This window comes from Exophiala dermatitidis, assembly GCF_000230625.1.
Source record: "Exophiala dermatitidis NIH/UT8656 unplaced genomic scaffold supercont1.7, whole genome shotgun sequence".
NCBI classification, from domain to species: domain Eukaryota; kingdom Fungi; phylum Ascomycota; class Eurotiomycetes; order Chaetothyriales; family Herpotrichiellaceae; genus Exophiala; species Exophiala dermatitidis.
In genome coordinates, this window is record NW_008751652.1 from 1302643 (window position 1) to 1327706 (window position 25064).

Here is a 25064-nt window from a genome sequence, read left to right on the forward strand (position 1 = left end):
GAAGCCCAACTTATTAAATGACTTCGACTTCCTCGAGGATCGTTCAGATATGGCGACTCCTATTACTATGAGATCTTTGCGCCATGGCAGTGATACTCCTTGCTATTGCAGTGGTCCTGGGCTATGTAACCGTTGTTAGTGCGGTAAGATTCCGTCGAAGAGACTCGTTGTCGACAAGATATCCCTACCATGATCGTGCATCCCTTGCCCGGATGACCGTGGACGATGCGTTTGACATACAGCTCCCGCTGGCAGAGTTAGAGCTCCCGACAACCTTCTCATTTTCTGTCTTCTTCGCCCTATTTAAGGTCCATCTGCCCTCGGTCTTGTTGACAGCTCGTTGAGCAATGAATAACATGGTGGCAGACTTATGGTATCCCTTCTATTTCCAAGTTATTGGTAGCAACCGGCCAACTCTCTGAGTTCGAATCCTCCTCCAAAAGAGCAGCTGATACAGGGGTTCTGGTTACAGAATTTGTCCTGAATAGACCTGGATCTGATCGCAACTTAGATGCCATTGCCCGTATGAATTGGCTTCATGATCGATATCGGAAAAGCGGGAAAATAAAGGACGAAGATATGCTCTATACACTTAGCCTTTTTGTCCTAGAGCCTCTGCGCTGGACGCGACGCTTTGAATGGCGCAATCTGTCCGACATTGAGATTTGCGCCATGGCTGTATACTGGAAGAGTGTGGGTGAAATGATGAACATCCCATACGATGCCTTGCTTTCGGCCAAATCAGGCTGGCGAGATGGCCTCCATTGGCTCGAGGAGGTTGAGTCCTGGAGCAGGCTATACGAGATTCAGCACACAGTACCGGATAAGAACAACAGAACTCTGGCCCTTGCCACTATTGCAATAGCGTTGACCAACGTCCCTTACATTTTGCACGGATTGGGTTTGCAACTGGTTGCAGCTTTGCTTGATCGACGCTTGCGGCAAGCTATGTTGTGGGTGTCTCAATTTTTGCCTGCAGAGCTGACAGACTGACAGTTTCGTAGGCTCGAAGAGCCTCAATGGCCAATACAGATGACGCTCGAAATCGCAGTTTTGATACGGAAGTACATGATCAGATATTTCTGTTTGCCTCGGCCTGAGTTTTATCGAGTCTCTTATTTCACGGCAACTGCGGATCGTTTGACCAAACGATACCACACCATGCAGTATATTGGCCACCCATGGTACATCAAGCCCTCGCTGGCACGACGATGGAATATCAACTCGTGGCTCTTGTGGCTATCTGGAGGCTACATACCTTCGACCCATGACAACAGGTACCATCCTGAGGGCTACAGAATTCCCGAAGTAGGTCCCGCGTCACTAGCAGGGCAAGGTGTGGATGAGATGCTGGACACAAGAGTGAGGATTCTGAGGACGGTTAAGAGCTGCCCATTCTCTCCACAGCGAAAGAGCAGCTGACGGCGCGCCGAAATTTCTTTGCATTCCAGAAACGAACCCGCTCTAGGTTGTCTTGGATCGGCCAGCGTCAATGCAGAAGCTGCGAATCATTGCTCTCACACTTTGGTCTCCTTGTTCCACCTTCCATCTTCTCTCTATACTGCTGTCTCTGGCAGTCAGGTAAGGCATTCCAGGTATATTGCTCTGCACCGACAAAATGGGCTTTGATACAGTGACGGCAAACTAGTACTAGTACTCCAATTCTGGCACGGATGCCATGTTTCAAATTTCTGCAAAGCAGGGCTCATACAGCCAGGACACACCACGTCCAAATTGCCGAAATAGAACAAAATGATATCTTGGATAAGTGCAAAGCTGAAAGAAACACAAAGGTACCGGCGTTCTGCAAGTGAACATTATTCTTCTACGTAGTACCTCAGAGCCACTAGACCGCTTTACTCTCATAGTGCGTCATGCAGTGGCTAACGAATCATTCAGTGACTAACGAGACCATCCTATTACATCTACGCTATGAAGAGATGATAAGTGGAACATCACTTGAAGGCGAGTCGCATAGTACATTGTACCATTGTATACTACTACGACAATTCGCGAAACTTGAACGACTGGAGGAAGCCAGCCAATGCCAACAAGCCCTTTGGCCCCACCTCTGCCTCCCTCCACCAATCACATACATGATCTTTTCCCTCCCTTCCGATTTTGACGGCTTTACTCGCCTCGATTCGGCCTTCGAGTTCGAGAAACGAAAACCAACCCCAACCACAACCACTACGCTGCCAGTAAGACAGCAGTGGCGGCACTCACTGCAGTACTCCAAAGAACTAAAAGTTAAACAAAAGAAAACGAAAAATCCCAAACCGGCCACAAGGGACTGGGGCGAGGGTGTTTTTCAAGAAAAGCCGACCATGGCCGACGCCAGCGGTCCCAACCGGCCAAACAGCACCATCTACGTTGGCGGCCTGGACACGACCCTCGTTACAGCCGCCACGTTATCCGAAGCATTCATCCCGTTCGGTGAGATCGTCGACATCACACTGCCCAAACCCGAAGCGCCGTCATCGACAGATTTACACCGCGGGTTCGGGTATGTCGAGTTTGAGGATCCTGCCGATGCCAAAGAAGCCATTGCGAACATGGACCAGAGCGAGCTTTACGGACGGGTGATCAAGGTCGCGTTGGCCAAGCCTGATCGCAAGGATATGGGTGAGAATGTTGGTTTGGGTAGCACCACGGCGATTTGGGAACAGGTAAGTTGGAAACTGAAATCGAAGTTGAGGCTGGGGGCGGTAATATTGCGCCTCTATTGCAATTGTACTGCTATTCGCCTATGGCCTTGTTAAGATCCAATTCGTTTTGGTCTGGGGCTAAGCTAATTCCCGGCTTTTCTTTCTATAGGAAGACTATTTGGCCAAATATGCAGGAGCTGCAACTGAAGACAAGGCTGCTGTGGAACAAGCCAGAAACGAAAAGCCAGAGGATCCCATGGAGGGTCTGGAGGGTTTAGATGTTGCTGGGCCGAAACCTGAGTGATCAGAGTAGGAGAGCACCACTTGAAACTTGACCTTGAACTTCAAGGCGACTCTGCACAACCAGAGCAGCAACAAGCCTTGGAGATTCCATTCCGGGAGATCTTACGAATTTACGTTACGGGCGAATTCTGTCACGTCGCACTCTCAAGTTGATGAATGCAGAGAGGGCCCGTCAGGATGGTGGGTGTCTCCTTGAAGACACAAGGTATATGCCATGTACGGTCCAATCGACCGTACCATCGAATAGAGACGCAAGGACAAAGGCAGCATGATACGTCAGTTGCGGGATAGACTGGCAGTCTCACTTGCTTGTTCTTTACCTCAAGAAAGAGGTCCTGGAAACGTGGAGTGCGAAAGGAGGCGTCTTCTAAAGACCCTGTGGTAGACCCTGTGGAGGTTCGCGCAGGAAAGTGGGAGCAGAGCAGGACAGTGGCAGAGGGAACAAGAGGACACGTCGATCTGTGCTGCAGCAGATGATGCATTCTCATTCCAATATGTACACGTCCTTGTGACGGAGGCAACTCTCTGTGCCTTGCAGATGGCCATCCGACTTGCCTATATTTCCTTATGACTCGTGACGGTGATCCTCCTCAATGCGCCTTGGGTGGGTTCTTGTGCAGACGAAGCGTCTTGTCGGTCATCAACTTCCTGGCCATGGCGAAAGTGGCGGCGAAGAGAGCGAAGCTGCGAATTCCTTAGCAAGGCCATAACCCGTGAGATCTGTATATGCTTGTCCTTACAGGATGACGACACCAAGCGGGAGCAATTCGGGAGGAATCTTCTTGAGACTACGCAGTCTCTGGGTGATAGTGTGCGCTGTAAACCTCGTCCGTCAACGACCGTCTAAGCCCGTACATCGTCAGTCTTCTTACCGCTTTGTTCATCCTCCTATTCAGACAGTCAGTAAACATTAACCATCACAGACTCTTCGGCCAAACCCACCTTAGCCCTAAACATGACACGGGAGTTGTGGAATGGTCTGGTCTGCCTCAGGGCGGACTGGCGGAAGGCCGGCTGCTTCAAAGCAGCTGCCCGCAAAGGCTGCAGCCTCAGAAGTCTTGCTGGATTCATCGCGGCGACGGTGAAAGGAGTGGAGAGTGTGAGACAAAGGGCCAGACGTAGCGGAAAGCTCCCAGAAGCACACAACTGTGATGAAGTTGGAGTCGCAGGTCAGAGTAGAAGCTCTGGGCTCCGAGGTGGGCAGGCGACCAATCAGCATTCAGGCATAAAAGCCTTGGCAAGCAACATCGTACCTCCCAGCTCCCAACTTCCCTCAGGTGATACGAGCAGCGAACCTCAAACTTACCGTCCAACTCGGAGCTTCAGTGTACCTCGACTGCAAGCCCGCCGTCCTCTGCCTCCGTTCGTCGCTCCAGCTCTCTCATCACCCTCACCCACCGTCAGAATGGTCGAAATCGAGATCCCCGACGCCGAAGAGCTTGGTGGAAACGTCACCAAACCCTTCAAGTTCGTTACTGGTATGCTACCGGCCTGACCTGCAATGCAGCTTTGCAGAGAGAACGACCCGACTGATACATATATTTCCGCAGCTGGATACGATGCGCGCTTCCCCAACCAGAACCAGTATGACCTGCAGACCGTTCTCCCACTCGCTTCCGGATGTCCACTCTAACAGGAAATCTCAGGACCAAGCACTGCTGGCAGAACTATGTCGACTACCACAAATGTATCCTAGCGAAGGGCGAAGATTTCAAGCCATGCAGACAGGTATACCGGCACCTCTGGGTTGAAAAGGAGGAATTCAATGCTGACACGATACAGTTTTACCTTGCATACCGATCCTTGTGCCCCAGCTCGTGGATCGCTAGATGGGACGACCAGCGAGAGGCTGGAAACTTCCCCGTTGATCTCGAGCACTAGATGGACCTGTCGGTATACAGTGGGAGCATGATATTGAAAGAGGTATGCGAGGAAGAGGCATTGTACATAGGTAGATCCGAGATCCAACAAGCGCAGCTCTCGTCTGAGATCGAACTACTGGTTGTACTTGGCAGACGCCAATACGGCCGCTCCTCTTTGAATCCCCTTTTATGATTTGAAAATGTGCAGTCATGGAACTGTGTCCTAAGACCAGTGGATTGAACCTGAAAATATCCACCTTATAGTTCCAGTTCCTTTGGAACACCGAATCCAACAACATCTCGATGAGCATGATCTTCTGGAGCACGTCTGTGTCTGCGACCTCGGGAGTCTCGCATGCGACCATTCCACTGAGAGTACCTATGCAACCTGGGCTGTAATCTGTTGTGGGGCTGACAGTGGTCAAGTACTTAAGAAAGCGGAATACATGAGACAGAGCCTATGGTACAGAATGAACTCTTCGCTTAATTGAATTTTCTATGTCGCGGTGTAAGGCTCCTGTTCTGGAGCGATCAGCCATGATTGACACCCATAGGCCCATGGCCTTCTGCGACTGGCAGTCTATGAAGTTGCATGTGAGAGTCACGCACTCTGGACGTAAGCCGTCCGAAAACAATCATCCATGCCTCCATCCACCGTGCATTCCGTACGCCTTGTGTATGCTTTCATTTTTTGAGGGAACTCCGCTTGAGAGCCTCCAGTAATTCAGGGCGCGAATGTAAAAGCTGGGCAGCTTGAGCGTAAGCGTACCACTGTCTTGTTCGTTTATGTTTCTCCGGCCAGTCCGACCTCTCCTCCATGACAGTGGCTTCAAAAAAGTGGTAGCTGGCTTTGGGAGCATGCTTGGTGACGGCAGTAGTTGGTCTCGTGTCAGGGATGTGGCCGAGATCTTTCTCCACCTTGCAGATAATGCCGGCTTCCTCCCATGCCTCACGACAAGCAGCTGCTGACGCTGTCGCTTCGTCCAGTTCCCAACCGCCTTTCGGAAGCACCCAACCGTTGCGATGAGTAGACTGAATAAGAAGAACTTGGGTTTTGTCAGAAGACAGAGGGACCACGCCGGCGACTAGTCTCTCGCCTTTAGGACCGTAGCCTGCGACAACATCAGTTGCTGCTCATATAAAAATACGCGACAGACATACGCTGATTATCAGACCCAACACGAGAGGTCATGGACAACTCTTTCGCCATCCTGTAAGTTGGGCCGCACCGCGGTAGCGGGCACAGAATTGGGAGACAGAAGTGAAAGTTGTCCGCTTCTTCTATTATGCTGTCGCGAGTATGAACGAAAATGAATGGATTGTGAGAGAGGGTCAAGGGCGCAAGGGAACACTGTCGAGCTGTTCCGGAGCAGGCGGGCAAGGTTGGTCGGTCGTCTCAAGGAGAAGCCTGAAGGATCAAAGACAACCCATGATGTCGGTGTGTTTGCAAAAGGGATTTTGCGTGAGAGGATCGCAGGTTAACGTTGAGGCCTTCAGTCCCGTGCAGAACGGGGCTGAGGGAAGAGGTTTGACGTGCACAGCAGTCTGAGGTCGGAAGTAGCCATTATTTGTAGGAAGTGGTAAGTTTAGTTTTGGGGGTGGACACGAAGAAAAGTGGTGGTAGCGTAGTTTAGTTTCTGTATGCTACTAGTGACAGTAATAATGTACATAGTAGTAGGGGACTCTGGATTTACTGCAGTGCACTACTGGCACTCCCACTGGCACTGGCACTGTCCGAGTCACCGCAGTCAAGTCCAGCTGCGGCGACAGTGACAGTGCAGGAACGAACAGGCACCACACGGCGCCTTCCTCACTACTACGGGCCGGGTCACTGTCACCGACCGACACTGGTCGCTGCTACCAGTCCGTACCTGCCGTACCTGCCTGTCTAGCATTCGTACAACCCTTATAGAACGGACTTGAATTGCAGGCTCCTTTGCACGTCTCACGGCCAGGCAGCGCTCGCTGACTGAAAGAGTCATTCTTTTAACGCCCATGGTACACGATAGACTCTTCACACATCGCAGTACAATACTACTGACACACTCACCATCACTGCACCGATAAGTCCGGTGTAGAGCGCAGCATTTTTCCTCTCTCGCCCGGCCTCATCCCTCGCTCTCTCTTCTACCGGTGGACTAACGAGAACCTCCAGCGCATCTGGTTCGCTGCCTGGCCTGCAGTGGCTCCTGGCCCGACCCTTGCATGCTGTCGCTGGCCGCTCGTCTCACGGCACCTCAGCTCGACGAAAGCACACGATGAGACGGCACGTGCTCATCTCGACGTTTACACTGGTCTAAACAGGCCTGCTCCTCCCAACTTGCTGCACCTTCGATGCCTGCTGGTGCATGCGCTGCTGCTGCTCACGCGAGCGCCTCTCGATCCGACAGTGGGGGTTTTCTAAAAGAAATGTCCTAGAACTCGGGGCTTTTCCATTTCCTGGTGTCTCAATTGGCCATGTCCCTGCGGTCGTGTGCATATCCCACTTCGACTTTGCCGTACGTTCTCCGGTGGGTGTCTAATGCGAACTGGACGTATTTCTGCCGCAAACTGCCGCCAGACAGCGGAGCCCGTCAGGTGACATCACTTCCTGCGCCTGGACCCAATCCACCGGCTAGACACTCGTAGAACACCAACATAGCAAAGCGTCGAGAGTAATCATATCGGGGCGTACTTGGACCTGAGCAGACAAGAGAAGATACCTGCCTGCAGCTCATCATGACCAACGAAGTCTCGCTGTTGAAGCCTTTAGGTATGTGATGAACCATAAATGGTGCCGCACGCTGTTATTGTACCAGCCGTGCGTGCTAAACGGCTCCATATGGCTGATGTTTGTAGGCTATCAACGGAAGAATTCATGTGGATATTGCAAGAGTACATCCGGCAGTAAGTCGGCCATCTGCAACATGGACGTTGATATTGAGACTCACTCGTTGCTTTAGGCTCCGCCTACTACATGTCATGTGACAATATGAGGCTTGATCACTATCAGGAATTGATGGACAGGGGCTGGAGACGGTCGGGCTCACTATACTACAAGCCTGATCTGGTCCATTCTTGCTGCCCTCACTATACCATCCGGTATTCATTCTGTCTCCCGCGATATCAATGATCCATGGGCTGATGTCGCTAGTCTCAAGGCGGCCGATTACAAACCTCTCAGAGAACAACGCCGAGCTATCAACAGATGGAATGACTTCGTAATTGGGCCCGAGTATAAACGGAAGGTGGCCATGCTATGCCCCCAAAGCAGAGAGTAAGTTGGGCCAGTCCCATACACGATATCTGCTGACAGCATCAGAGAGAAGCGTCGCAACAGAGACAAGTTCGATCTATTGACGGCTGTTCACAAGGCAGAATATGACAAGCTTCAACGACCACTCGACAAGAAGACCGGCCGCCGAATCGAGCCAGCACACAAGTTTGAGGTCAACTTAGAGGGCGACAGCTTCTCCAAGGAAAAGTAAGCACGCTCTATGCTGTCTTACTGAAGTTATAACTCACTTTCGGCAGGTATGATGTGTTCCTCAAATACCAATTGCAGATTCACAAAGATCCACCCTCCCGCTGGAAAGAGCAAGCGTTCAAGCGATTTCTCTGTACTGGTCTTGACCGCAAGATTCTGAAAATCAATGGCAAGACTCTCAAGCTGGGATCTTACCATCAATGTTATCGTGTGGACGGGAAATTGGTGGCTGTAGGAGTGCTCGATCTCTTACCACATGCCGTTAGTTCGGTCTACCTATTGTGAGTCTTTGCCAGAGTGTTTGTGTATCAGTGAGTTAACCTTGCAAGTTATGATCCCGAATACCACCACTGGGATTTCGGGAAGATAAGCGCCCTTCGTGAGATAGCACTCGCTCTGGAAGCTCATTACGAGTATTACTACATGGGTACGTCAGCTAGCTGTCAACATGTGCGCAACTGACCGCGACCAGGCTATTACATTCACTCATGTACCAAGATGCGGTACAAAGCACGCTTCGGGCCATGTTACTTACTCGGTAAGGATGCAGAAAGCCATGATTGAGCATCACGCTTACCACAAGTCCAGATCCCGAAACCTACAAATGGAACTTATTCGACGACAATTATCGCCGCGAACTCGATAAACGAAAATACGTGTCTCCATCCCATGATCGCAAGTACGGAGTGCCTAGAGAGGCGAACGCCAGTCTACCAGAAACGAGCACAACGATATCGAGAACTGAGTCAGACGGCAGTAAACCTCCTGCTACGACTAAAGAGAGATCGCGAATCTTTGATGACGAGCAAGATCTCGAGTTTGACGAGCCTCAGAGTGACGAAGACGATGCGGAGATACCTGAGGGTTCATTGTTCGATTTTCAGATACCAGGCGTTCTTTCCCTGGACGAGGTTAAACGCCTTGATCTTGATCATTGGCGTTTGCTCGTTAGGAATGCTCTCATTGAGCTGGAAGTAAGCGTGACTCATCTAACAATGACTTGATTGTGCTGCTGACTATGAACAGGATCTTCGAGGCTGGGAAGACTGGAAGATTGATGATCCAGGTTCGATCAAGGGCATCGCGGCCGAGCTGATTGCTACTACTGGACCCAAACTACTCCAGAACTCTGCGCTTGCCTTGTTCTGAGACAGATGCATGAGACAGACGATTGACAAGCAAAGCCATGGTTGCACTGATGTCGCAGAGGGCAAACGATGATAGCCATCATACTCGACCTAAACGGTCAGCCTCCAAACACTGTCTGTGTATATAATGCGGTGTCCTCAAGGCAATACAGACCGGCTCTTTATCCTCCGCACCTGGTCTTTCCAAATTGAGCAAGTTCGAAAACACCGATCCACAACCCACCAGGATATATCAGTCTCACCAACCAACATGATCCGAAAGTCCTATGACTACGATACATACAAAAGACCTCGGTCACATTCAAGACATCGACCAGGTTCAGGACAATCTGACAAGGGCAAGGATATTGGTCCACCCAAGGTGAGCTTACCCGCTGTCCCATGTCTACAGCGCTGGCAAGAGATGTCCTAACGCGCGAATCTTCCTCCACGATCAAGACGTCTCCGTCATCCAACAGCTCAAAAAATCCTCCCAGTGGTGGGAAGGATGGTTCGCGTGGTCGAGACTCGAAGTTGTGATGCGGAGGTGTTGGTGCCCGCCGTCTGACCACAACTTGGCTGAGAGCTTACGGGACGGCTGGGATGCACCAGAAGCAATATATAGCTGATTTAGTCGACTCAATCACGGCTATCAGGCTGTGATGCTTGGGTTGCTGGTAGATTGGTGAACATGCTGGCGAGGATCAGCGAATTCAGAACAATTTTGTGAAGCTTCTTCTGCATACAACATTCTGCTCCACTCAGCTGAAGCTCCCATGCAGTCCTCTTCGCTCCTACGCTATCCCACGACCCATGACACTTCGTTCAATCAGACGCTCGGGGTTTGGTTGACTCCTTGATCTGCAGGTGTCACTAACTTCACTTTGGCCCGACAGATGCGCACTGCTTTTGGGCCTCTGTCAAACAGTAGCGGCGATGGACAAACGAATGCATCAATCACTCAGCATTGTCACCTGAAAGACATCACTCACCAGGAATGAGTGATGGCCAACAGCCAACAGGCGAGTGAAACGGCCTGGATCGTGACGGCGAACTCTCAATTATGTATAAAGCTGCTCGCTGAACCCCTCCTTCGTCCGGATACTTCTCCTCAACTCAAGTCGTCGACCTTGTCCCTTTTCTGGAACTTGGATTCTATCGGACAGTTACAACGCTCTTTCATAGCCATTCGATCATCCAAACCAAGTCTTCAACCACCATGAAGAACCCTGCGATTTTCCTACTGTTGACTTCTGTGGGATGTATGGCTTTCGGCACAAGGCCCCCTCACCATTCAGCTCATCCTCTTACTCCCTCTCATGTGCATGGTACATCGTCCCACCACCGAGGCGATGTTGCCACGGGTTGGCCAGCAAAACATACCTTTAGCACAGTGACATTGTCTCGTGCAAATCATGGCCCTAACAATTCTGGACATGCAGAGTCATATGGTTTTGAACCAAGCTCACAGCCTTATGTTGCCCGCTTGGCAAATGGCGATAAGGATCATGAGCGGTGGCACCATGCGATCAGTCACATGCAGACACATTCTGGACATCATGGTCCTCCTAAGATCGCTCCTCCACCACCCGGTATGGCCAAGGTCCCGCGGTCTGCTCAACCTGGTCCTGAAGGGTTGATACATATCTCTGCATCATCGCCAGAGATGTTGAACAAAACATCGGTTCCGCAGCCCACAGGAGCTGGCACCGAGAATCATAAAGATGGCGGAGGCGCCGCAGTCGCTGGCGGTGGAGGACATCGCGGCGAGGCGGCAAGGATGCCTCGACTATTGGGAGTCCTCAGCGCCCCATTTATGTTTGGCAGACATATAAAAGCAGCCGTCTTGCATCTCAACAAGTACCAAGCGCAAGCCGACCCAGATCCGCCAGAGAAATATGTTGCCCCAGTTTGCGGTAATCCTTACTGCAAGTCTGGTGCCTCGCGTGCTATGGCGAACCCGTTAAGATTTCCAGTCTATATATTGGCAAGGGGTTGCGCTATCTTTGGCAAAGCTGGGGCTTGGGCAGTGGGTTCTCGGATTGAAGGTGGTGGCCACGGTCCAGCTTTGAGTCTCCAGGCGGATCAGGGGCCGGTTCCACTGCACGCTGGTGGGATTTCGAATCACGGCGACAAACACCAACCTTGTGTTATGGCTGATGGAAGGAAAGACCTGGTTCTTGAAGATGGGAGGAATGCACGCTGGTCTTTGGGCGTGGGCAGTGCTTTGATGGGACTGTGGAGGCGACTGAGAGACTCAGCTAGCCAGGGTCAGGGCTGACAGCTGTTGTCCTTTGCTTGATACCACACGCATCAAGGGAGCAGCATTGCATTGTTAGATATAGAGGACCAGAACGGTCAGCAAAGCATGTATTGGTTCTGAGAATAGGACATCATCTTTCTTTCAGATAGTATCCTTTCGGACAAGTGCTGAACATAGCCTTGTTCCACCCGCAGTGTTGGAACGCCCTCCATCTGCTGACCGCAACAACAGACTTACCTGGCAATGATACCTAGCATTGGGTATATTATATCTTCCACAATGATACTAGTAGTCGATAGTCGCCGTGAAGTTGTCGTCCATCTTGCCCGGGTCATTCCATTGTCGGGAAGCTTGAATGGCAACTCGGCCGACCCGACTAAAGCAGCGAGCCCAAAATTTCTGGCCGTCATGCCGTGAACTTGAACCTTCCGCCGAGCTCGTCGGTCGTGTGCGTTTCGTTTCCATCATCCGGTGTCATCTCTACAACTTGAACTTTTTTGCCAGTCCAGCTACTTTCGTCCCTGCTGTTCCTTTTGTGGTCTCGCAATTCTGTCCCCGTTGTTTCTCTCAAAATGTTTCGAAGACAACTACTGCGCCAGTCACGCGCGATCTCCAAATCTGTCTCTGCCGTTCCCCGGCTGCGACAATCGTCGCCATTTAGTTCCGTTTCCGCAACATTGGCCTCGTCGCCACGGCCAGTCGCCACCAGCTTCTCACAATTAGGACGGAGATGGCAGTCGACAGACTCGTCCGACAAGCAGACATCCGGTGAACAGAAGTCAACAGAAGAGGCGAATAAGCAGGCCGCCGAGACCAAGGAAGACCCAGTGAAGCAAGAGCTCGAGAAGTGTAAAGTCGAAGTGGTAGATCTCAAGGTATGTTTATGTCTGGTCTACATTTCTACAATTTGGACATTCAAACTGATTCTGTTGTTCTAGGACAAGTACCTCCGCGCCGTCGCCGATTACCGCAACCTCCAAGAGCGGACGAAGCGAGAGATCGAGTCGGTGCGGCAATTTGCGCTCCAACGGTTCGCCACGGACCTCTTGGACTCTTTCGACAACCTTGACCGTGCGCTTTCCGCGGTCCCTCAACAGACCACCACCACTTCAAATACCTCGTCGTCGGATCCGAATGTCGGCGCCCCAGCCGAGGGTGGTGCCAGCAGTGACCCCAGCAAAGATCTGGAGAACTTGGTTTCCGGGCTCAAGATGACAGAGGAGATTCTGATGAATACTCTGAAGAAACATGGTCTCGAGCGATACGACCCCATGGAAGGCGGTGGTCGGAAATTCGACCCCAACACCGACGAGGCGACTTTCTACACTAAAGTCGAGGGCAAGGAGGACGGAGATGTCTTCTTCACCCAGAGTAAGGGCTACAAGTTGAATGGGCGAGTTCTCCGGGCCGCCAAGGTCGGAGTGGTTAAGAACTCGTAAAGGTCCCAAAAAGCACGGCACGGCGTCGTTCGACAGCAAGATATCGTGCCTGAGAGTTCAGGATCCATCTGGGACATGGAATGACATTGGAATACGCCCTTCAATGTTCTTTCTATTTTCTGTGTACAAAACGAAAAGAAACGGTGATGGAGCTCCATTTACTTTTTCTTCGGGCCGCCTAGAACGGCCTCTGTTCTCTTGTTCGACAAGAACCCGGACAGGCAAGAATGGAAGAGGTGTCCATCATTCGTCGGTTACTATCATGTGTGTTCTACAGGTCCTCTCTGGTTTTTAAAGAAATCACAGAACCCGAGATGCACACACGAGAAAACATGGTGCGGAAACAAAAAATGTTCATAATGGGATGCAGTGGGTGACGGCTAACATGTCCCGTCTGGCTCGGCGTTCTGTTTGTATTTCTGAAGAACTACTTCTCTCTGTTGGATCCCGAGATCGAGATCAATGTGATGGTGTTTATGGATTTACTCCCGGTGATGTTGGTCAGTGGAGGTATGCGTGCTTTTTCCAAAAGCACTTATTACAATATGGATTTGTGCGCCCTCGCCATGCTATGCCGTGGTAAAACGAGTCCTGAAATCCAGCTGTGAGTGGTAGAAAGAGGACTTGCCCAGAGTCTTGTGGAAGCTTGGTACTTGAGTACTCTCGAAACACTGGCATGCCCAGTGTATTTGTCAATGTGCCAATGCGACTATGAGAAACAAACTGGAGGCGGTTACGTAAAGTGTGTATAATGGAAACAAACTTCTGTCCGCATGTGTGACAAGTTCAGCTGCTTGCCCCTGAGTTGCTGGGGTAGAATATATACAGTATATTTGTATAGTCGTACATGGACCGTACCTGCCTTGACGCTGGGCAGCATTCGCAATCGGTCAGTTACAAGGCTGCTGGCAGTAATGAGAAAATTATATGGGTAGTAGTATTGCAATATAAATATTTTCCGCCCATGGTCGTAGAAAGTAGGACCAGGTGGAAAGTAGTAGTATTGGTATTAGTGATAGTAATAGTAATAGTAATAGTAATAGTAATAGTAATAGTAATACAGAGCCAGTCAGTCAAGCTGGGAGAAATGGGCCTGCTCACTGCAACTACTAGAGGTATCTGTTGGCCAACTGCAGGTAGGTGTTAGCTTCAACATTCAAGTTGTTGATAGATATGGCTTGGAGCGACTAAAGAGGAAAGGGGAGTGGAGTGGCGATGAGGTGCCGCGCGGACTTCAGTTGGAGGAGGTTTGAAGATGAAGATGAAGCCTAGGGAGGTAGCTAACGGCCACACGGAGACACACAGACCACGACTGGCCGGGGCGTCGAGATAAGGACCTGGACCTACGGCTGGTCATGGATTGAATGTGTTTGATTGATGGCGAGTACTGGAGTAGCAACGGTGGTGTCCGACAACATCAGGGGACTCGTTCGACGTCTAACAAAGACTTCCATACCAGAGACCAACTGAGAAGAGATGTCTTGGTCCTGATAAAGACCACCGTACGAAATCGATTGACGACGGCAGGTCCTGGGATTCATGACACAGGATGCCGTGGTCCTTCGGGGCGTAATCAATAAGTCGTCGACACGGGGAGTATTGCCATGCGCAAGAGCCTGCGTATTGCGTCGCACTATCATCAAACAACAAATCCCTCGAGTTAGCTCAGACCAGAAACGAGCATTTAGGAGAGTTGCAAAGAGATATTGAGGATGGGTTTTTTCAGTAAGATTGCGAATGAGGTTGTGCACAATATAATCAAGTCACCATATGGCGATCATATGGGGTTGAAACAATTATAATTTTGGCAATTCATCATTGTAACCCGAAATCAAGGGATGGAGTTGTAGGATGGCGTAAACTTACCTTGCTTTTCAAGCCAGCCTCGAAGGACCGTGATCTGGAGAACTGCACCACACTGCTTGCGAGTGCTGATGACAAGAGAAAAGACTGCCGGATTGGAATTATCCAGTCTTAGTCTTTACCTTTTTATCTCAGCTCAATGTTGAATTGTGACTTCATCTTGGCCGCGACCTGGTTATGCAGGTCATTGACTTCATCGTTGGTCAGGGTCCGTTCCAGACTTCGATAGTTGATGCGGTAGCACAAGCTCTTCCGGCCGGTGCGCGGATGCACAAACTCGTCGACGAGCTGCACGTCCTCGACAAGATTTCCTGCCACGTCCCGGACGACTTCCATGATGTCGTTTTCATGGAACGCAGCGGGTTGGGTTTCTGCAGGTGAGGCTTTGGTGGCGTCCCCACCAGCGGCAGCGGCCACGCCGGATGACGAGGACGATTCTGCGCCGATGGGCGACGCCGCTGCTGGGGACGAGTTGATCCAGAACGCAATGTCCTTGTAGCAAGGAGGGTACTTGCTAAAAGGTTCGAATTTCGTGATGGTGCCTTGCTTGAACTGTTGCAGGAAGCGCTTGTCCTCGGACCAGAATAGGCGGATATCAGGGATGCCAAACAGAAGCATGGCGATCCTTTCAATGCCCACACCCCATGCCCAGCCAATGCTGTTCTTCAGGCCGGCGTTGTTGAGGATGGGTTGTTGAATGACTCCGCATCCGAGGAGTTCTAGCCACTGTCCATTCCACAGCACTTCGAGCTCGAAACTGGGGCTCGTGAATGGGAAATAAGCTTCAATCCAGCGGGCTTGTAAGGGACCCATCTTCTCTCGCTGCGCGGGCGGTATCATCTCTCTCGAAGCTTCGAAGACCCCATTCACAAGGTACTCTAGGCTTCTCTTCAGATGGGCCACGACAAACCGCACTTCTTCGGCATCATGCTCAAGCTGGGTGGGGTTGGAGCCCTTGAGAAACTTGGTAGCTTGGTCCTCGACGGCTAATCGAGTCGTAGGTATCTCTTGCACATCTTTCTCGATGGTGTCTTTTCGCTGCAGCTGGGCTTCGTACCTGGAACCGGCTGACAGTGGTAGATGCCATACACGGGCGCCCTCCATCTGATGGAAGACGGGGAAATGACTCTTGTCGATGCTGTCCCGTCGGTAGACGTCGGCGCAGATGGTGTATCCCTTAGCAGCATCGTCGTTGACCAGCGACTGGAATGCTGCATGCTGGTGCGCAGATGTATGTGTCCGTAAGAGATGGGTCGAGTTTATATAGTACGTGTCCGTCCTGGACCGGCCCGGATGGTCTTCTGGAAACCCCAACACGTCAAAGTTTTCATGCGTCGTCACGACCGGGTCTGCCACCGTGAAGTGGTTGTAGGTTGGTTTCGGAAAACACGATTCGATCAGTCTTCTCGTTATGGCAATAGGATGATCAGGACTGCTGTAGAGATTCCGCCCGACAAGTTGGATGATCGAGTCTGAGACATTGGTGGTCTGGTCAAAGACGTGCGGATTGCCCAGTATGTTGACCCCCGAGAGACTGTCCTGGACCAGTTTCTTTCCATGACCCAGTTCTTTTAACTTTTGCTTGAACCGCTCCTGGTCCGGATCCGAGTTTGAGTGTGAGCCATCAGGGGCAGTCTTTGCAGGATCAACTTCTCGAGAGATGTCGACCGACTGTTCAGGAAAGGCACGTTGCGTATCTGCAGCGGCCTCCGAGCTCAAGCATCTTGACGGCACGAAAAAGGAGGTACTGGTAGCGGTAGCGGAGGAGGGAGCTGAAGTTGAAGCTCGAGTCCGAGCTCCGCAGACTCCAATCCTAGCAGATCGAGCTGCTCGCACAAAGGCGCCCGTCTTGAGGAGCTGCATCAAGGGCAGAGGACAGCTTACGTCGAAGATTGACGTCTACCAGTCCTCAAAACATGGTCTGGCTCTGGCAGTATGGGCGTCCCTAGTGCGGATAGACACGGTCCGAAAGATCGTAAGCAGAAGCTTTTGTGTGCGGAACAAAATAATCGCGGACGAGCCCGAGTCTGAAAGGTCCGAGTCGCGGTCGGGCTGCAAGCGATATCGCATCTGGCTCGACGCTGATTTGCCGAAACCCGAGTGCTAGGTACCTGGTAGGGTCTGTATCCCCCCAGTCCGAGTCTGCATCTCGGAAGAGTCCCTGTTCGGTCACTTTTTGTACACCTCCAATTGCCAATTTATAAGGTTCGGCCATAAAGTAAAGCCCAGGGCCCGCAAGGTAAATCAATCAAAGGTCTGTCGGCCTTTACTTTCCAACTGTGTTTTCATACCTTATCCAGGGATGGACAGTGCCTTTCTCTGTCCATAGATACACTCCTTTGACAACTTCAAGTTCGTCTCTTGTTGTCTTTCAGTCGGTGTGTCTTTTTCGCAGTTCATAATTCTCTCGGGTCTTGCGCCCAGTCCAATGGAGTCATGTCCACCAGTGCACCCCCAGTCACGAAAGATGCCGCAATCAAGCAAGCCCAAACTTCAGTCCCGCGGACCAAGCCCAAGCCTGCAACGGTGCGCTATCCGTTCTGGTTTGGTGGAAGTGCGGCCTCGATGGCAGCGGTAGTGACACACCCTCTTGACCTTGGTAGGTACAGTAACAGGACAAGACAAGACATTCAACCCATGAGTCGGCTAACACATTCTGTTCCAATTGCATACAGTCAAAGTACGACTACAGACCAGACTGCCCGATGCCCCTCGAACGACAGTAAGCACGATCGCCTACATTTTCCGCAACGAAGGAGTGCTAGGCCTGTATGCCGGATTATCAGCGGCGCTTCTGCGCCAAATGACCTACTCAACCGTTCGGTTCGGGGTATACGAAGATCTCAAGACACGATTTACACCAACACCGACGCCCGACAACCCTAAGCCGAGACAATCTCTGTTGTCCTTGATCGCCATGTCCAGTTTTTCGGGCTTGCTCGGTGGAATCGCAGGAAACCCCGGCGACGTGCTGAACGTGCGCATGCAGTCGGACATGTCAAAACCGGTGGAGGCACGGCGGAACTACAAGCATGCACTGGACGGTCTTGTGCGCATGGTGCGGGAAGAAGGAGCCCTGAGTCTTTTCCGGGGCGTGGAAGCCAACGCCTCGAGAGCCCTGTTGATGAATGCGTCCCAACTCGCCAGTTATGATGCGTTCAAGCAGATCTGTCTGCAAAAATTGGGCATGAGGGATCACCTGGGCACGCATTTTACTGCTTCGCTGCTGGCGGGGCTGGTGGCCACCACCATCTGCTCGCCCGTCGATGTCATCAAAACCCGCGTCATGAGCGCTCACCCTAAAGTGTCTGTCTTACATCTCCTGGCCGAAGCGGGTCAGAAGGAAGGCCTGTTTTGGGTCTTTAGGGGTTGGGTCCCCAGTTTTATTCGCCTTGGTCCCCAGACCATCTTCACCATGGTCTTTTTCGAACAGCATAAACACCTGTACAGAAAGTGGAAGGGTATTGATGAGTAGGACCCCTGTGTCTGTATTGAGTTTCATGCACACAAGGCGTTCAGAGGCGTTCAGAGACGTTTGCGACTGCATTTACTGGTTGCCATTGTCGAGCGAGGCACGACCACAGAAGAGACGTGCCCCGTCACTAAAAGATACTGAAAGGACTTGGATCAAGACCAAGACACAGACACGGCTTGGGAAGTAGCATGAGAACAGAATCATGCTCGTTCCGAGTCTCTCTGGATAATTTGATTAATTGTGTCTCTAACCGCGAAACACTACTGTACAGTGGGGTCTAGACCAAGAGTAAAATGTGGCGACCCATGCTTCCCATTCCCATTACCATGAAACTCCATCCCAATCCTGGATATGTCCATAATCGTAATTTGTGTTCGCATCCCATGCCAGACAGACTGGAACAGGGGCCGCTCTTCCGCCAGGCTCTCTTCCCAGAATATTAATGTTCCATCAATTCAACAGGCGGCCGGGGCGTATGCGCCATGGGTTTCTTCGCTGGATCCTCCAGCTCAACTTCCGAATCGTCTTCGGTTTCAAGCATCACCGCCGGGAGGGCCGGGCTATCACCGTGGGCTTTTGGATCGTAGATGAGCGTCGAACTACGACTCCGGTGTTTCTTGGGCGAGGAGCCAGTGGGAGACACCTCGGCCGAAATACCGGACGGGTGTGGTTGTGGTTGCGCACGGCTTATCTTCAGTTTCTGCTGCAGCGCCTCGGCCGTATATTGCGTCATCTTGGACTCGTCGTCCGAGGACTCATCGTTGGCAGTTGACATCTTTCCGGTCAATTTCGCCAGTTTTTCTGCCAGGTCCTCTGCGTGAACCTCCTTGTTTGGAGGGTCTTCATGTTTCATCTCCCAGCCGACAGGGGGGCTGGGCGGAGGACTGATAAAGAATAACCGACCGGCGTCTGGTTTATCGAGATATTTCTTCTCATCCCCGATTGGGGTGGGTTCCCCAAAGTAGCATTTTGCAACAGTTGTACCCAGCACAGCGGCGCCGTCAAACTCCTGCCGTACTCTGATTGCTCCGTCTACGTCGTAGAAGGAGCAGATTATGCGATGGAGGGATTTGAGTGGGGAGAACGAGTTGAGCGGTGCGATCTCGTTGATGTGCTGTCTAATCGTGGCCAATGAGGCAGGGTGGAAGATCTTGGGGTCATCGAGGCGTGTGATCAGAAGAGTGTTGGAAGGCGGTGACGGCTGCGAAAGCGGCGGTAGAGAGGACAAGTCGAGCGACAAGGGAGAATGCGATCGCTTTCGAGACAGAGACACTGGGGAAGATCCGGTCGAGGTTGGAGGAGAGCTGGACGTGATATTCTGTGTCTGAATAGGCGGAGGAGACCGCTGCATGATTTCCGTCATGTTGACGACTTCGCTGCTGATAAGGCTGTAGAGATGTAAGTGGATCTGGTATTGGGACGATTGAGATGGAGGATGGAGAGATGATGTCCACGGCGGAAGGCGAGCAGGAGGGTTTTGTAAAGTGAAGTGCCGCTGATAAGACAGCCTAACAGTCTGGTGTTATTGAGGCGCAGTCAGAATGCGTGTGTGTTAAGGCTTTCGTCTTCGAGGATTCGAGAAGATCGAGACCCGAATTGAAATGTGGTGCAGCAGTCAGTGGATTGGAATGTCCGGAGCCTGAGTGACACTGCAACGCCGCCAGGGTCGTTGCGTCAACCTCAGAGGCTGGGGGCAAATCGTGGAGTGTCTGACAGGATTATTAATGCAGTCAGGTGCGACAACCGTCCGTCAGACAACACAATGTCTATCCACTCAGGTGGCGGCCGAGACCAACGGTTGTGGCGGAGTCGGATTAATTGATTTTCCCGGGCTTGGTTGAGGCTGAGCCTCGCGGGCAAATAATGACGGCAGCCTTGTCTCTCTTCTCCTGAAAGGTACTCCTTCAAATAGTACAGTATGTACCATTTTCTGCTATATCGTCCCAGTGCTGAGATGCATATCCACCACGCCTGCTTGAGCTTAGACCTCGCAGTATCTCCTCTGCTGACGCTTCTCGTGCGAAGAGTGCCTCATGCTTAGTAAACGAGCACCCTTCTGACTTCAGCCTTCCGGAGCCTCGGTTCTCCGACAATGCGGAGAATGGAGCTCCTGACACTGACACTCTCCCTCCGCAGCTTGTCGGTACTGACTACGGCTTCTCGCGTATAGGACAAGGGAGTCTTACTGGTGTACAGCAGCACAGCCGAGTCGGCTCCTATCGACCCCAAACCCACAAGAATGCCAGAGGCTTCAAAATCGCCAACTGATTATAACATGAGGTAAGCTACCGAGGTTTGTGCTCCTCCCTCTGGAAAGGTCGTTATATCCGCCACCGTCCTGTCTGAGTCGAGTATTTGCACAACTCTTGTCAGGAGATACACTGTTCCTGGTCACCCGGAAGACGAATACAATATCGCGCGGGGAACTTGGGCTTTCTATCTGCCGCTTCCCTTCCTACACGCCATAATATGGCTCCCTCTGCGGTCGACAATGGCTACAGGGGCATGTATATCCCACCTGACAAGAGTACTGACCCCGAGCTCGGTCGGAATGAAGTGCGTCCACTGGTCAACAACCCGTCTCCTGAAGATGTGGAAATACTCGAACAGCTATATGGCTCTCACAAAAAGATGCGGATCGCCGTGCTCGGGGCTGGGGTGTCCGGGTTGAACTTCTTCAAGTTTGCCGAAGAGAGGCTCAAGAACGTCGAGATCATATGTTATGACAAGAATCCCGATATCGGAGGGACGTGGTACGAGAACCGGTATCCAGGTTGCGCTTGTGGTAAGTTGTGCAAGTCTTGTGATGAATCCGTCTTTGACAGCAAGAAGATATACCGAGTGTAGTTTATCAATTCCCATGGCGTCCTGCCCCGTGGTCGAAGTACTACTCACACTCACCCGAGATCTGGGAATATCTCAAGACGGTCGACCGAGAGAACAACTTCACTGAGAAATATGTCAAACTTCGACATCGAGTCGTTGCCCTTTCTTGGGATGACGGAACCGGTCAATGGACTGTCCGTGTTGAGAACCTTGCAACCGGTCGAGTATTTGACGATCATGCGGATTTCATCATTGACGGCGGAGGTGTCCTGAACAGATGGAAGTGGCCAGACATCCCAGGTCTCCATGATTTTAAGGGAACCCTCCTTCACTCTGCACAATGGGACGAAAACACGGATCTTACCGGCAAGAAAGTCGCACTAATTGGAGCCGGCAGCAGTGCCGTGCAGATACTGCCAAATATCTATGGCAAGGTGGACAAGGTGTATACCTGGATCCGCAACAAAATCTGGATCACCGCAGGGTTCGCGCAGAACTTTGCCGGTAAAGACGGGGCCAATTTCATCTACAGTGAAGAGCAACGCAAACTGTTCGAGGATCCGGACGAATACCTGGCCTACTGCAAAATGATCGAGGAAGAGCTCAACCAGCGATTTGGCTTCATCATCAACGGATCTCCGGCTCAAAAGCAGGCGCGTGAGTTTTCAGAGAATGAGATGAAGACACACTTGAAAGACCGGCCCGATCTGTTGGAGAAAGTCATGCCTACCGGATTTTACGTAGGTTGCCGCCGGCCGACCCCTGGAAATGGATATCTCCAGGCCCTCGCGGGGGAGAAGACGCAGGCTTATACCTCACAACTTCAACGCATCACCGAAAAGGGTTTTATTGATCCCGATGGAAACGAGCAAGAAGTGGACGTCATCATCTGTGCAACTGGATTTGACACGTCTTATAAACCACGATTTCCTCTGATTGTCAACGGGTCAGACAAACGGGATGAATGGAAAGACTTACCTCATAGTCCGTCTTACCTTAGCGTTGCACTGGCCGGAGTGCCCAACTACCTTGTCTTTGGCGGGGCCTATTGTCCCTCGGCACATGGATCATTCTTCCCTCTCATTCAGGGATATAGCAACTACGCCATGCAGGTGATTGAAAAGATGCAGGTCGAGAACATCCGATCGCTGCGGCCCAAAGAAAAGGTTGTGGATCATTTTATCCGGCATGCCGACTCGTTCCTCAAGCGAACAGCATGGACCGGGCCCTGCTCGAGTTGGTTCAAAGGAGGTAAGATTGATGGGAAACCGGCGATCTGGCCGGGCTCTCGCCTGCACTTCCTTCGCTGTATGGAAACGCCTCGATATGAAGACTTTGACATTGAGTATGACGAAGCAGACGACATGTTCAGCTTCTTTGGCAATGGCTTCCACGTCTGCGAGAGAGATGGCAGCGACATTACGTGGTATCTGGGCACTCCAAAGAAGGAAGTGGACATGGATAAGATCAGAAAAGTGATGGACGGTACCAGGGGGACGGAGTTGAAGACGTCGTGGAAGTAGCTGTGTGCTTGATTCTCTGGATATGTTTGTCGACCACCCCCTGTGTATCAGCCTTGCCGGTTTATATAGCACTTTTACTTTGAAGATTTGAAAGACATTTATTATCAAGCCTTCCAGACCTTGACAGTCAAATCTGGTATATCCCGCCGCTCAAGGTACTTGAGGCGGATGCTAGGTCTAGTAGTGGGTATTGTGGCCTGTCAGGTGCCTGTGGCTGCTTCTCGGGCTTTGTCAGGGCTGCTGGCTGTGTCACGCCCTGACAGAACCTCAGAGGGCGAGAGGCTGACGGGAGACTGCGGAAGCACAGCGCCGTTGGTTACTGACTGAGAAGAGGCTCGATGTGTGATGGGGTTCAAGGCAGCCAGTGTTGGCCCTGGCGCAGGCTGCGGGACGAATTACTGCAGTGCAGTGGCCGCTTGAAGCCGATCAGACTCCCGGAGACTTGCCCCGCCTGCGCCAAACCAGAAGTTACCAACGAGAAAAAAATTTGGAGCATGGAGATGGACGGTGCCAGTGACAGCAGCGACTCAACCGCAACTCTGCACAACACAACACTTGCGTTCTTTCTCACCACCTGACCGCGATAGACCCTTTGCCTAGATCGGAGTAGCAAAGCAAGAGTCGTTTGACAAGCAGACACCATTGTCACCGCTACTCCTTCACTCGTTTTGACTCTCCGTCTTCCTCTTTTCTCTTCGTGCCGCTATCTTCGTAGCCGGTCGTTGAACACCCCACCGGGCTTCACTCGCTTCAAACAATACCATCATCGTCCCAAAACAGGTCATTGTTCTGTAAAGATGTCCGAAATCACTCATCCCACCATCAAAGGTAAGTAATTTTTTCCGATTCCGGCACCGCAAGATGGTATTTTAACCATATCCCACGCGCTACAGATGGCTGGTTCAGAGAAATCTCCGATATGTGGCCTGGCCAGGCGATGATCTTGAAGGTCAACCAAGTCCTGCACCACGAAAAGTCCAAGTATCAAGATGTCCTTGTTTTCGAGAGCAGTGACCACGGCACCGTGCTCGTCCTGGACAACGTCATCCAATGCACGGAGCGGGATGAGTTTTCTTATCAAGAGATGATCACACACTTGGCGATGAACTCGCACCCAAACCCCAAGTCAGTTCTGGTCATCGGCGGCGGTGACGGCGGTGTTCTGCGGGAGGTGGTCAAGCACGAGTCGGTCGAGAAGGCAATCCTCTGCGACATTGACGAGGCCGTCATCCGAGTCAGCAAGAAATATCTGCCAGGAATGTCCATTGGCTTCCAACACCCGGCTGTTGACGTCCACATTGGCGACGGTTTCAAGTTCCTTGCTGATCGCAAGAACGAGTTCGATGTCATTATCACCGACAGCAGTGATCCAGAAGGCCCGGCCGAGTCCTTGTTCCAAAAGCCTTATTTTGAGCTTCTCTATGGAGCCCTAAAAGACGGTGGTGTCATTACTACCCAAGGTTGTGCGCACCCATCCCTCCCTACACCTGTTCATTTTAGCTTCCAAGTGTGAAATATGCTAACATTCTTGTCGTCCAGCCGAGAACCAATGGCTTCACCTGCCGCTCATCACCAAACTCAAGAAAGACTGTAAGGAAGTCTTCCCTGTGGTCGAGTACGCCTACACCACCATTCCCACCTATCCTTCGGGCCAGATCGGGTTCATGGTCTGCTGCAAGGATCCCAACCGGGACGTCAAGGTGCCCTTGCGGTCGTGGAGTCCGGAGGAAGAGGACAAACTGTGCAGATACTACAACAAGGAGATCCACCAGGCAAGCTTCATCCTACCGACGTTTGCACGCAAGGCCTTGAAGTAAGCGGGTATTTGATAGAAGTCCGGGCAAGACGAGGCTGTTGGTCGGGTTGATATGATAGCCGTGCAAGGGTTTCTACTTCTCTGCCGAGTATCTGTAGACCGATACTGTTAGTTGATGGCCGCCAAGGTAAAGGAAGGTACGTGCACAGGGTATGACGAGATAGAAAATGATATGAAGCATGAATACCCATACAAGGATAATCGAACGAGCCAGAAATGTCCACCATACATCAGCAGTAGCACTGATACTGCAATGTTGGGGTCCCTGTGTTATTTTGACATTTCATTGGCGGTAGTTGGTCCCTTGGAGGCCCGGTTGAGATCACATCAGCGTGACTTCACACCGCACCACAGTGACAACATTTATGATGTCACTCGAGGCAAAGGGAGAAAGTTACTTGGGCACACGACTGCATCATACAAGTTATAACCTTTGGCTTCTTCGATCGACTT

At 51.5% G+C, this 25064-nt stretch overlaps 13 protein-coding genes across 13 annotated transcripts; 9 read left to right on the forward strand and 4 right to left on the reverse strand.

The window, feature by feature from the left end:
* Positions 1 to 22: 22 nt before the first annotated feature.
* On the forward strand, positions 23 to 1952 carry HMPREF1120_08290 (uncharacterized protein). The gene is made up of 3 exons (XM_009162537.1): positions 23 to 308; positions 367 to 953; positions 1005 to 1952. The coding sequence occupies exons 1-3, from the start codon at positions 84 to 86 to the stop codon at positions 1420 to 1422; spliced, it is 1230 nt and encodes a 409-aa protein (XP_009160785.1). The 5' UTR covers positions 23 to 83; the 3' UTR covers positions 1423 to 1952.
* Positions 1953 to 2327: 375 nt separating this feature from the next.
* Positions 2328 to 2952, forward strand: HMPREF1120_08291 (peptidylprolyl isomerase; the record flags this gene model as incomplete). The annotated part of the gene is made up of 2 exons (XM_009162538.1): positions 2328 to 2669; positions 2818 to 2952. The coding sequence occupies 2 exons, from the start codon at positions 2328 to 2330 to the stop codon at positions 2950 to 2952; spliced, it is 477 nt and encodes a 158-aa protein (XP_009160786.1).
* A 589-nt stretch (positions 2953 to 3541) lies between these two features.
* Positions 3542 to 4022, reverse strand: HMPREF1120_08292 (uncharacterized protein; the record flags this gene model as incomplete). Its single annotated transcript, XM_009162539.1, has 4 exons — positions 3542 to 3635; positions 3692 to 3767; positions 3824 to 3839; positions 3894 to 4022. The coding sequence occupies 4 exons, from the start codon at positions 4020 to 4022 to the stop codon at positions 3542 to 3544; spliced, it is 315 nt and encodes a 104-aa protein (XP_009160787.1).
* Positions 4023 to 4356: 334 nt separating this feature from the next.
* HMPREF1120_08293 (cytochrome c oxidase subunit VIb) lies at positions 4357 to 4832 on the forward strand (the record flags this gene model as incomplete). Its single annotated transcript, XM_009162540.1, has 4 exons — positions 4357 to 4429; positions 4502 to 4535; positions 4598 to 4679; positions 4734 to 4832. The coding sequence occupies 4 exons, from the start codon at positions 4357 to 4359 to the stop codon at positions 4830 to 4832; spliced, it is 288 nt and encodes a 95-aa protein (XP_009160788.1).
* A 278-nt stretch (positions 4833 to 5110) lies between these two features.
* Positions 5111 to 6592, reverse strand: HMPREF1120_08294 (uncharacterized protein). Its single transcript, XM_009162541.1, has 2 exons — positions 5975 to 6592; positions 5111 to 5925 (listed from the first exon to the last, which is right to left on the reverse strand). Exons 1-2 carry the CDS (start codon positions 6021 to 6023, stop codon positions 5498 to 5500), a joined length of 477 nt encoding a protein of 158 aa, XP_009160789.1. The 5' UTR covers positions 6024 to 6592; the 3' UTR covers positions 5111 to 5497.
* Positions 6593 to 7531: 939 nt separating this feature from the next.
* Positions 7532 to 9428, forward strand: HMPREF1120_08295 (arginine-tRNA-protein transferase; the record flags this gene model as incomplete). Its single annotated transcript, XM_009162542.1, has 10 exons — positions 7532 to 7565; positions 7652 to 7699; positions 7756 to 7894; positions 7947 to 8069; positions 8115 to 8276; positions 8327 to 8560; positions 8609 to 8706; positions 8752 to 8817; positions 8868 to 9253; positions 9306 to 9428. The coding sequence occupies 10 exons, from the start codon at positions 7532 to 7534 to the stop codon at positions 9426 to 9428; spliced, it is 1413 nt and encodes a 470-aa protein (XP_009160790.1).
* Positions 9429 to 10625: 1197 nt separating this feature from the next.
* Positions 10626 to 11687, forward strand: HMPREF1120_08296 (uncharacterized protein; the record flags this gene model as incomplete). Its single annotated transcript, XM_009162543.1, has 1 exon — positions 10626 to 11687. One exon carries the CDS (start codon positions 10626 to 10628, stop codon positions 11685 to 11687), a length of 1062 nt encoding a protein of 353 aa, XP_009160791.1.
* Positions 11688 to 12097: 410 nt separating this feature from the next.
* Positions 12098 to 13882, forward strand: HMPREF1120_08297 (molecular chaperone GrpE). Its single transcript, XM_009162544.1, has 2 exons — positions 12098 to 12544; positions 12608 to 13882. The coding sequence occupies exons 1-2, from the start codon at positions 12242 to 12244 to the stop codon at positions 13106 to 13108; spliced, it is 804 nt and encodes a 267-aa protein (XP_009160792.1). The 5' UTR covers positions 12098 to 12241; the 3' UTR covers positions 13109 to 13882.
* A 256-nt stretch (positions 13883 to 14138) lies between these two features.
* On the reverse strand, positions 14139 to 17122 carry HMPREF1120_08298 (phenylalanyl-tRNA synthetase alpha chain). The gene is made up of 2 exons (XM_009162545.1): positions 14975 to 17122; positions 14139 to 14741 (listed from the first exon to the last, which is right to left on the reverse strand). The coding sequence occupies exon 1, from the start codon at positions 16832 to 16834 to the stop codon at positions 15098 to 15100; it is 1737 nt and encodes a 578-aa protein (XP_009160793.1). The 5' UTR covers positions 16835 to 17122; the 3' UTR covers positions 14139 to 14741; positions 14975 to 15097.
* Positions 17123 to 17154: 32 nt separating this feature from the next.
* HMPREF1120_08299 (MC family mitochondrial carrier protein) lies at positions 17155 to 18857 on the forward strand. The gene is made up of 2 exons (XM_009162546.1): positions 17155 to 17570; positions 17647 to 18857. Exons 1-2 carry the CDS (start codon positions 17408 to 17410, stop codon positions 18444 to 18446), a joined length of 963 nt encoding a protein of 320 aa, XP_009160794.1. The 5' UTR covers positions 17155 to 17407; the 3' UTR covers positions 18447 to 18857.
* Positions 18619 to 20247, reverse strand: HMPREF1120_08300 (uncharacterized protein). The gene has a single exon (XM_009162547.1). The coding sequence runs from the start codon at positions 19807 to 19809 to the stop codon at positions 18886 to 18888; it is 924 nt and encodes a 307-aa protein (XP_009160795.1). The 5' UTR covers positions 19810 to 20247; the 3' UTR covers positions 18619 to 18885.
* Positions 20248 to 20327: 80 nt separating this feature from the next.
* HMPREF1120_08301 (cyclohexanone monooxygenase) lies at positions 20328 to 22919 on the forward strand. The gene is made up of 2 exons (XM_009162548.1): positions 20328 to 21231; positions 21279 to 22919. The coding sequence occupies exons 1-2, from the start codon at positions 20916 to 20918 to the stop codon at positions 22793 to 22795; spliced, it is 1833 nt and encodes a 610-aa protein (XP_009160796.1). The 5' UTR covers positions 20328 to 20915; the 3' UTR covers positions 22796 to 22919.
* A 673-nt stretch (positions 22920 to 23592) lies between these two features.
* Positions 23593 to 24612, forward strand: HMPREF1120_08302 (spermidine synthase; the record flags this gene model as incomplete). Its single annotated transcript, XM_009162549.1, has 3 exons — positions 23593 to 23623; positions 23689 to 24255; positions 24335 to 24612. The coding sequence occupies 3 exons, from the start codon at positions 23593 to 23595 to the stop codon at positions 24610 to 24612; spliced, it is 876 nt and encodes a 291-aa protein (XP_009160797.1).
* Between the last annotated feature and the right edge of the window lie 452 nt (positions 24613 to 25064).

Excerpts from the sequence above, each read along its gene's own strand:
- HMPREF1120_08297 (XM_009162544.1), top strand. The coding sequence starts at position 12,242 with ATGTTTCGAAGACAACTACTGCGCCAGTCACGCGCGATCTCCAAATCT. Across the intron at positions 12,545-12,607 it reads TCGAAGTGGTAGATCTCAAG|GACAAGTACCTCCGCGCCGT; the intron begins GTATGTTTATGT and ends CTGTTGTTCTAG.
- HMPREF1120_08300 (XM_009162547.1), bottom strand. The coding sequence starts at position 19,809 with ATGACGGAAATCATGCAGCGGTCTCCTCCGCCTATTCAGACACAGAAT.
- HMPREF1120_08298 (XM_009162545.1), bottom strand. The coding sequence starts at position 16,834 with ATGCAGCTCCTCAAGACGGGCGCCTTTGTGCGAGCAGCTCGATCTGCT.
- HMPREF1120_08290 (XM_009162537.1), top strand. The coding sequence starts at position 84 with ATGGCAGTGATACTCCTTGCTATTGCAGTGGTCCTGGGCTATGTAACC. Across the intron at positions 309-366 it reads TCTTCTTCGCCCTATTTAAG|ACTTATGGTATCCCTTCTAT; the intron begins GTCCATCTGCCC and ends ACATGGTGGCAG. Across the intron at positions 954-1,004 it reads CGCTTGCGGCAAGCTATGTT|GCTCGAAGAGCCTCAATGGC; the intron begins GTGGGTGTCTCA and ends ACAGTTTCGTAG.
- HMPREF1120_08299 (XM_009162546.1), top strand. The coding sequence starts at position 17,408 with ATGTCCACCAGTGCACCCCCAGTCACGAAAGATGCCGCAATCAAGCAA. Across the intron at positions 17,571-17,646 it reads GACACACCCTCTTGACCTTG|TCAAAGTACGACTACAGACC; the intron begins GTAGGTACAGTA and ends AATTGCATACAG.
- HMPREF1120_08294 (XM_009162541.1), bottom strand. The coding sequence starts at position 6,023 with ATGGCGAAAGAGTTGTCCATGACCTCTCGTGTTGGGTCTGATAATCAG. Across the intron at positions 5,926-5,974 it reads TGTTGGGTCTGATAATCAGC|GCTACGGTCCTAAAGGCGAG; the intron begins GTATGTCTGTCG and ends ATGTTGTCGCAG.
- HMPREF1120_08301 (XM_009162548.1), top strand. The coding sequence starts at position 20,916 with ATGGCTCCCTCTGCGGTCGACAATGGCTACAGGGGCATGTATATCCCA. Across the intron at positions 21,232-21,278 it reads GTATCCAGGTTGCGCTTGTG|ATATACCGAGTGTAGTTTAT; the intron begins GTAAGTTGTGCA and ends GACAGCAAGAAG.